The sequence below is a fragment of the Andrographis paniculata genome, unplaced genomic scaffold, assembly GCF_009805555.1.
Source record: "Andrographis paniculata isolate CXL003 unplaced genomic scaffold, ASM980555v1 Contig57END, whole genome shotgun sequence".
NCBI classification, from domain to species: Eukaryota; Viridiplantae; Streptophyta; class Magnoliopsida; order Lamiales; family Acanthaceae; genus Andrographis; species Andrographis paniculata.
Genome location: NW_026137592.1, coordinates 4367881 through 4377640, shown reverse-complemented (window position 1 = coordinate 4377640; position 9760 = coordinate 4367881). Strand labels below are relative to the sequence as shown.

The 9760-nt window shown below is 39.8% G+C and overlaps 1 protein-coding gene across 4 annotated transcripts; it reads left to right on the top strand.

Moving 5' to 3' along the window:
• Positions 1 to 627: 627 nt before the first annotated feature.
• LOC127257436 (DExH-box ATP-dependent RNA helicase DExH12-like) lies at positions 628 to 8963 on the top strand. 4 transcript variants are annotated; one of them, XM_051283859.1, is made up of 7 exons: positions 628 to 887; positions 1042 to 1119; positions 1218 to 4169; positions 4604 to 4993; positions 5095 to 8313; positions 8502 to 8600; positions 8766 to 8963. In XM_051283859.1, exons 3-5 carry the CDS (start codon positions 1221 to 1223, stop codon positions 8263 to 8265), a joined length of 6510 nt encoding a protein of 2169 aa, XP_051139816.1. In that variant the 5' UTR covers positions 628 to 887; positions 1042 to 1119; positions 1218 to 1220; the 3' UTR covers positions 8266 to 8313; positions 8502 to 8600; positions 8766 to 8963. The 4 variants fall into 4 exon arrangements, with proteins under 4 accessions (XP_051139816.1, XP_051139814.1, XP_051139815.1 ...); XM_051283857.1 differs by having other exon boundaries at positions 1201 to 4169; XM_051283858.1 differs by having other exon boundaries at positions 1016 to 1119.
• The last annotated feature ends 797 nt before the right edge of the window (positions 8964 to 9760 follow it).

The window sequence follows — 9760 nt, the reverse complement described above, 5'->3', positions numbered from 1 at the left end:
TTTTTTGTCTATTATACTCTTTTTTTAATATTTTATTAAATTTTTATAATATTTTTAAATTTTAATATTTATTTATTTTATTTTTAATTATACGTATAAATACTAATTTCATATTAAAATATAATATCTACTCTTTTAACAACAATAATAAATTTAAGTGTGTTTCTTTATACTAAAAATATTTTCATATCAAAATTTAATATTTATTTTTTAAAAACAATAATAAATTTTAAGTGTGTTTCTTTATATATATAAAAAAAAAATCTTAAATTTTTTACTATTTTACTCTAGTTTTTAAAAATAAATATATATTTTTTTTACAAAAAATCTAATTATACATTATTTTAATACTAAACTATATTATTTAATTTTTCCAAACTCATCATAAAAAACAAACTTATATATTCTTATCGTTACAACATTGTCATTTACTTTTTATACATAAAATTATAATGAATTATAGTGAAAAAAATAAAAATAGAATTTAATAATATAAAAATAATAATATTTATTTAATATAAAAAATCACAATATTTCAATAAAACGAACTATAATATTTTTATAAATATATATTTACGAAGAGGTGCAGTGCAAAAAATAACAAAAAGGATTAATACATCGATATTGGCTAATAATTAAATTAAGACAACAAATCGACACAGGGGCACTGAATCATTCATAGACAACCCTATCCCGCCGTCGCCGCGCCCAGCCCAGCTTCCTCTTTTCTCTTCCGTGCTTTCTACAGCGCCGCCGTCGTGCTTCGCTTCTGTTGCGCCGCTGCCACGCCCACCTCCACTGTGCCGCCTCCGTACCCGGCCTTCGCTCCGAGTTTGCTCGCCCAACTCGTCGCTTCTGACTCGCCCCTCCCATCTCTGTTTCTTCAGGTATGAGTTTTTTATTTTTTATTTTTTATTTTTGCGGCTCTTTTCAAATTTTTTTATTCATATTCTCCTTAAAATTTAATTTTAATTTTAATATTGTTAAATATTTCGGTGTATTATGGAATCAAAAGAGTTTATCTGGCGAATCCCCTGTTAGGCCGCTTGAATCCAGAGAGCGAGGAGGTTGAAGAAGTTGAGAATAATCAAGCAAGCAGCACTCACTCAATCAGACACGGTAAGTTAATCTGGGTTCGTCTAGGGCTTTGAATAATTTCTACTATTTTTTAGAAGGTTTCATATTTGAGTGTTGATTTAGGGCATTGTTGACTGAAGGAGATGGCTCACCCCGGGGGTGGTGCTGAGGCCCACGCTAGGTTCAAGCAATACGAGTACAGAGCTAATTCGAGCCTTGTACTCACCACTGATTCTCGCCCTCGCGACACACATGAGCCTACTGGAGAACCTGAGTCGCTGTGGGGAAAGATTGACCCCAAAAGCTTTGGTGACCGAGCTTATAGGGATAAACCTCCGGAGTTGGAGGAGAAACTTAAAAAATCAAAAAAGAAGAAGGACCGAGAGCCCCTTTTTGATGCTGCACCTCCTAAGAGCAAGAAGAGGCGTCTTCAGGAGGAGAGTGTCCTCACTTCCTCCGAGGAAGGTGTTTACCAGCCAAAGACTAAAGAGACAAGGGCTGCTTATGAAGCCATGCTTAGTGTTATTCAGCAACAGTTGGGTGGGCAGCCTCTGAATATTGTGAGCGGAGCTGCTGATGAGATTTTGGCAGTCCTGAAGAATGAGAATTTAAAAAATCCTGATAAGAAAAAGGAGATTGAGAAGCTGCTGAACCCCATCCCGAGCAATACATTTGATCAACTCGTGTCCATTGGGAGGCTTATTACCGATTACCATGATAGTGCCGATGCTGGGGATTCTGCTGTTAATGGAGATGATGGTCTTGATGATGATGTTGGTGTTGCTGTGGAGTTTGAGGAGAATGAAGAAGAAGAAGAAGAAAGTGATCTGGACATGGTACCTGAGGATGAAGAGGATGAAGATGATGTGGCAGAAATGGATGGTTCTGGGGCTATGCAGATGGGTGGTGGAATTGATGAGGATGATGAGCAGGAAGCTAATGAAGGAATGGCCTTGAATGTTCAGGATATTGATGCATACTGGCTACAAAGGAAGATCTCACAAGCCTATGACCAGAAAATTGATCCACAGCAGAGCCAGAAGCTTGCGGAAGAGGTTCTGAAAATTCTTGCTGAGGGTGATGACCGTGAAGTTGAAAATAAGTTGCTGATGCATCTGGAGTTTGATCAGTTTAAACTTATCAAATTCCTATTACGGAACCGGTTGAAAATAGTATTTTGTACTCGTCTGGCGAGGGCTGAAGATCAAGAGAAGAGGAAGGAGATTGAAGAGGAAATGATGCAATTGGGGCCTGACCATGCTGCCATCCTGGAGCAGCTACATGCCACTCGAGCGACTGCAAAAGAGAGGCAGAAGAACATGGAGAAGAGCATTAGGGAGGAGGCTAGGCGGCTGAAAGATGAAACTGGTGGGGATGATGACCGTGAACGCCGTGGTTTAGTTGATAGAGATGCTGATGGTGGTTGGTTAAAGGGGCAGCGGCAACTTCTGGACCTGGAGAGCCTTTCGTTTCAAAAAGGTGGGTTGTTGATGGCAAACAAAAAATGTGAGCTACCGGTTGGTTCTTATAGAAACCACAGGAAGGGTTATGAAGAAGTTCACGTTCCAGCATTGAAGCCAACGGTATTAGCTGCTGATGAGAAACTTGTTAAGATTTCTGACTTGCCAGAGTGGGCCCAACCAGCTTTCAAAGGAATGAGCCAGCTGAATAGGGTCCAGAGCAAAGTTTATGAGACTGCACTTTTCAGTGCCGAGAACATCTTGTTGTGTGCGCCGACCGGTGCTGGGAAAACGAATGTTGCAATGCTTACTATACTTAACCAGATTGCGCTGAATATGAATGATGATGGCACAATTAATCATAATAATTACAAGATTGTGTATGTCGCACCAATGAAGGCTCTGGTTGCCGAGGTGGTAGGAAACCTTTCTAATCGTTTGGAACAATATGGTGTCAAAGTTAAGGAGTTGAGCGGTGATCAAACATTGACGCGACAACAGATTGAGGAAACCCAGATTATTGTGACTACTCCTGAGAAGTGGGACATTATTACTAGAAAGTCAGGTGACCGCACGTACACACAGCTTGTGAAACTTCTCATTATTGATGAAATCCACCTGCTGCATGACAATAGAGGGCCTGTGCTGGAAAGCATAATTGCTAGAACTGTTCGGCAAATTGAAACTACGGAAGAGCATATTCGGCTTGTTGGGCTCTCTGCCACACTTCCGAATTATGAAGATGTTGCGGTTTTCTTACGAGTTAAATTACAGAAGGGGCTCTTTCATTTTGACAATAGTTACAGGCCAGTTCCTTTGGCCCAGCAGTATATTGGGATTACTGTAAAGAAGCCATTGCAGAGATTTCAGTTGATGAATGATGTATGCTATGAGAAGGTTATTAGCGTTGCTGGAAAACATCAAGTTTTGATCTTTGTCCATTCGAGAAAGGAGACTACCAAGACAGCTCGTGCAATTCGTGATACTGCCCTCGCTAACGATACCCTGAGTAAGTTCTTGAAAGAGGATAGTGCAAGTCGGGAAATTCTTCAATCTCACACAGAGCTCGTGAAAAGCAGCGACCTGAAGGATCTACTACCTTATGGTTTTGCAATCCATCATGCAGGGATGGTTAGAGCTGATCGGCAAATTGTTGAGGAGCTTTTTGCAGATGGGCATGTCCAAGTCTTGGTTTCTACTGCCACTCTTGCTTGGGGTGTCAATTTGCCTGCACATACTGTTATCATCAAGGGTACTCAAATCTATAATCCTGAGAAAGGAGCATGGACTGAATTGAGTCCTCTAGATGTCATGCAGATGCTTGGTCGTGCTGGTCGGCCTCAGTATGATACATATGGTGAAGGAATAATCATAACTGGCCATAGTGAATTGCAGTATTATCTGTCCTTGATGAATCAGCAGCTTCCTATTGAGAGCCAGTTTATTTCTAAATTGGCTGATCAGTTGAATGCTGAAATTGTACTTGGAACTGTGCAGAATGCTAGAGAAGCGTGTAAATGGTTGCTGTATACATATTTATTTGTCCGGATGATGCGGAATCCAAACCTGTATGGTTTGTCACCTGATGTTCTGAAAAGAGATAAAACCTTGGAAGAAAGAAGAGCTGATCTGGTAAATTTTCTTCTTTCTTGTTAATTAGACTTTGTTGATCTGTTTTTAGCTTTTTATTTAGCTTGGTTGGTTTGGTTCATGGACATTGATTCTGAATGACACTACATTTGTGCATATTGAAATCATTTTTGGACTTGAACTTAATAAAGTAGATTTCAGTTTTGAGCATAACACTTTACAACCCAAGAAATTGTGAGTTCTAAGTTTTTGGATACAAGCCTTAACTTTTGGTTTTGCTATTGTATGCTTTTGTCATCTATTACCACTCTTTATTCCTAAATTTGGTATTAAAAAAAAAAAAAAAAAACCAAACAATCAATATTTTAAGAGAATACTGCATGGCTTGATTAAGTTGCTACAAGAATTATTCATATGATTTTCTTTTCTTTTATATTAATTTATGTTTAATAATTAATCGTGTAATTCTTTTTCAGATTCATTCAGCAGCTATGATTTTGGATAAGAACAATCTGGTGAAGTATGACAGGAAAAGTGGATATTTCCAGGTCACTGACTTGGGTCGCATTGCCAGCTATTACTATATTACTCATGGTACAATATCCACCTACAATGAGCATTTGAAGCCTACCATGGGTGATATTGAGCTGTGTCGGCTGTTCTCACTCAGTGAAGAGTTCAAATATGTAACTGTGAGACAAGATGAGAAGATGGAACTAGCCAAGCTCTTAGACAGGGTCCCTATACCAATAAAAGAGAGTCTTGAGGAACCCAGTGCAAAAATTAATGTCTTACTTCAAGCTTATATTTCACAGTTAAAGCTCGAGGGCCTGTCGCTGACATCTGACATGGTTTTTATTACTCAGGTTAGCTAATTATTTATCTTTCTGTAAGTTATGCTACACATCTTCTTACTTTGCCGTCATTTTGATTTCTTTTCCCCTTTTTTTCTCTTTTCCCCCCTCAGAGTGCCGGACGACTCATGAGAGCATTGTTTGAGATAGTTCTGAAAAGAGGATGGGCCCAACTGGCTGAGAAGGCTCTTAAACTTTGCAAAATGATAGGCAAGAGGATGTGGAGCGTGCAGACACCTCTTCGTCAATTCCACGGCATCCCAAATGAAATTCTGATGAAGTTGGAAAAGAAAGACTTGGCTTGGGAAAGGTACTATGATCTCTCTTCTCAGGAGATTGGAGAACTCATTCGTTTTCCTAAGATGGGAAGAACACTCCATAAATTTATTCATCAGTTCCCAAAGTTAAACCTGAATGCACATGTTCAACCAATCACAAGATCTGTTTTGAGGGTCGAATTAACCATCACCCCTGATTTCCAGTGGGATGACAAGGTCCATGGATATGTTGAGCCTTTCTGGATTATTGTTGAGGACAATGATGGGGAACATATTCTTCATCATGAGTACTTCATGTTAAAGAAGCAGTATATTGATGAGGACCATGCTCTGAATTTCACTGTACCCATATATGAACCACTTCCCCCACAATACTTCATTAATGTGGTGTCTGATAGATGGCTAGGGTCGCAGACTGTTCTACCTGTTTCTTTCAGGCACCTCATTTTACCTGAAAAATATCCTCCTCCCACGGAGTTACTGGATTTGCAACCTCTTCCTGTCACGGCATTACGAAACCCAGCATATGAAGCTCTTTATCGACAATTCAAGCATTTCAATCCTGTCCAGACGCAGGTTTTCACAATCTTGTACAACTCAGATGATAATGTCTTGGTTGCTGCGCCAACTGGTAGTGGCAAGACCATATGTGCTGAGTTTGCCATTTTGAGGAATCATCAGAAAGGACCTGATAGTGTCTTGCGTGCTGTCTATATAGCTCCTATGGAAGCTCTTGCCAAGGAAAGATACCATGATTGGCAGAAAAAATTTGGAGAGGGACTTGGATTGAGGGTGGTTGAATTAACTGGAGAAACTGCTACTGATTTGAAACTTCTTGAGAAAGGTCATATAATAATCAGCACTCCTGAGAAATGGGATGGTTTATCTCGCAGATGGAAACAGCGTAAATATGTTCAGCAGGTCAGTCTATTCATTATTGATGAGCTCCATTTGATTGGGGGTCAAGGTGGCCCTGTGTTGGAGATCATAGTCTCAAGAATGCGCTACATTGCTAGTCAGTTGGAGAACAAGATACGTATTGTGGCCCTTTCAACTTCTCTTGCCAATGCCAAGGATCTGGGAGAATGGATTGGGGCTTCATCTCATGGTCTTTTCAATTTTCCTCCTGGTGTGAGGCCAGTGCCTTTGGAAATTCACATTCAGGGTATAGACATTGCTAACTTTGAAGCGAGAATGCAGGCCATGACGAAACCTACGTACACGGCAATTGTGCAGCATGCCAAAAATGGAAAACCTGCAATTGTGTTTGTTCCTACCAGGAAGCATGCCCGTCTTACTGCAGTGGATCTGATGTCCTACTCAAGTGTGGACAGTGAACAGAAATCGTTGTTCTTATTGCAGTCCGAAGAGCAGCTGGAGCCTTTTATTGCCATCATCAAGGAACCTATGTTGAAGCAGACACTTCAATCCGGTGTCGGTTACCTGCACGAGGGGCTGTGCAGCACAGATCAGGATATTGTGAAGACACTGTTTGAAACTGGCTGTATTCAGGTGTGTGTGATGAACAGTTCCATGTGTTGGGGAGTTCCACTGTTGGCACATTTGGTGGTGGTCATGGGAACGCAGTACTATGATGGCAGGGAAAATGCCCATACGGATTATCCTGTCACTGATTTACTGCAGATGATGGGTCATGCTAGTCGACCTCTTGTAGACAACTCTGGGAAGTGCGTCATCCTTTGCCATGCACCGCGTAAGGAATATTACAAGAAATTTCTCTATGAAGCTTTTCCAGTTGAAAGCCATCTGCACCATTATCTGCACGACAATATAAATGCTGAGGTAGTTGTGGGGGTTATTCAAAACAAGCAGGATGCAGTAGACTACCTCACCTGGACGTTTATGTATAGAAGGCTGGCTCAGAATCCAAACTATTATAATCTTCAGGGTGTTAGTCACAGGCACCTATCTGATCATCTTTCGGAGCTCGTGGAGAACACGCTTGGTGATTTAGAAGCAAGTAAATGTGTTGCCATTGAGGATGACTTTTTGTTGTCGCCTCTGAATCTTGGCATGATTGCTTCTTACTATTACATCAGTTACACAACAATCGAACGATTCAGCTCTTCTCTGGCTTCTAAAATGAAGTTGAAGGGTCTTTTGGAAGTATTGGCTTCGGCTTCAGAGTATGAACAGCTTCCAATCAGACCTGGTGAAGAAGAGTTGATAAGGAGGTTAATCAACCACCAGCGCTTCTCCTTCGAAAATCCGAAATACACAGATCCGAATGTCAAGGCAAATGCTTTATTGCAAGCTCACTTCTCTAGGCAAGTGATTGGCGGAAATCTGGCGGCCGATCAGCAAGAGGTGCTCATATATGCGAGCAGGCTGCTTCAGGCTATGGTGGATGTTATTTCAAGCAATGGCTGGCTGAGCCTGGCCCTCCTAGCCATGGAAGTAAGTCAGATGGTAACTCAGGGAATGTGGGAGCGAGATTCCATGCTCCTCCAACTTCCTCATTTTACCAAGGAATTGGCGAAGAGGTGCCAGGAAAACCCCGGAAAGAGTGTTGAGACTGTATTTGATCTGGTGGAAATGGAGGATGAGGAAAGGCGAGAGCTCCTGCAAATGCCAGATTCACAGCTTATGGATATTGCTCGGTTTTGTAATCGATTTCCAAACATTGATCTGACTTATGAGGTGGTGGATGTTGAAAATATTGCTGCTGGAGAGGATATTAGTGTGCATGTCAGTCTTGAACGAGACCTCGAAGGAAGAACGGAGGTCGGACCTGTGGATGCCCCTAGATATCCCAAATCGAAAGAAGAGGGATGGTGGTTGGTGGTTGGTGATACGGAAACTAATCAGCTGCTTGCTATTAAAAGAGTAACTCTGCAAAGGAAATCAAGGGCGAAACTGGACTTCAGTGCTCCAGCAGAAGCTGGGAAGAAGACGTATACTCTATACTTTATGTGCGATTCTTATCTAGGCTGTGATCAGGAGTATAGCTTCACGGTGGATGTCAAGGTGGCGAGGAATGAATAGAGAGCAGTTGAATGGACGGATTGATCGGATGCTGTGGCTTACTGACTTGTAAGTTCTGATACTAAAATGTTTAGTTTTTTGGTTTAATTGTATTTCAACACCCAATCCTTCCATTGGATATAGATAGATGGATAGATAGATGGTGATAGTACTTCACTAATATCACTACCTGTTCTGTTCTCAGTATCATATGGTGCTAATGATGGCTGACCCAATATCTTTAAATTTGATTGTAGTTTGCATATTGTGTGTGGACCTACTTCATTTCATTCGTGGGAAGAAACCAGAATTCTGAAGACATACCTACGGACAGGTAGTTCAAGAAGATAAAGAAGGTACGTGGAAAATGTTGCGATTTGTGTTTGTCTATTATGTTGGGATGAATGAATGAGTATCGTATTTCCTAATCGACGCCTTGAAAGGAATGCACAGATACTCTCATCTTCATCTCCTCTCATCTCATCTCATCTCATCTCATGGATCTGTTGTTTGTGTTTTAGTGGGCATGGAATGGAGAGTAGCTGCTGAAGTGGAACTGTAACTGAACTGAGAGAAGAAGCCATGTAGTTGTTGGGAGCTGCTGTTTTTGCTGATTATCAGAATTGAGCGTCTAATTAATTAATTCCAGACTCTGACTAAACAATGGATACATACATACATACCTTTTGATCTATAGACAAAGGATGGTTGCTTGCTTACATTTATTTCAATTTGATCCCACCGTTACGGGCTGACATTCCTGCCCTTGTTTCTCGGCCATAGTCTGTTCCATGTGTGCGAGGACGGCTTACTAATGACCCATATTTTGGTGCAGGTGCAGGTACGTGTTATGCATGATTTTCCTGAATGTATTGCGCACAGGGGATGGCTGGTCTGGGCTTCAACGTGGGTGGCCCCTAGGCATCGGGCATGTGAGCTTCCGGACACATCCTTGCTTACATTTATTTCAATTTGATCCCACCCTCTCTTCTCTTTGTTGCTATTATATAATACTACTACTACGTTTTCAATTTTAAATCATTATAATGTTATACAATATTAATACTTATAAAACACAAATTATTAGTACCAACCACAACCTAACCATGGCAACCGAACAGGCGGTTAGACTTGCCATGAATTTTTTGAATTATGATTTCGATTCAGATTTTACACTTTCCATTTAGATAACGTCTATTTCAGTGATGGTTTATATTAATTTTTAATTTTTTTGTTTTTCTAAATTTTAATTTTTTTATAATTAAATTTGACGGCGAAATTTGATTCCAAAGCAAATACAGTATTTATTTTATTTAAAAATATAAAATATAATTTATTAAATAATTGTTTAATTTATAATCAAAATAAAAGTAAAATTATGTAACTCATAATTTTATTTATTAAATATGTAAATATAAAGTAATTTATGGAGTATAATTTTTTATGTTTATACTAATTTCAATTCTTTTATTAGTATTATTATTTTTTTTTATAAAACCATAATCATATATATTTC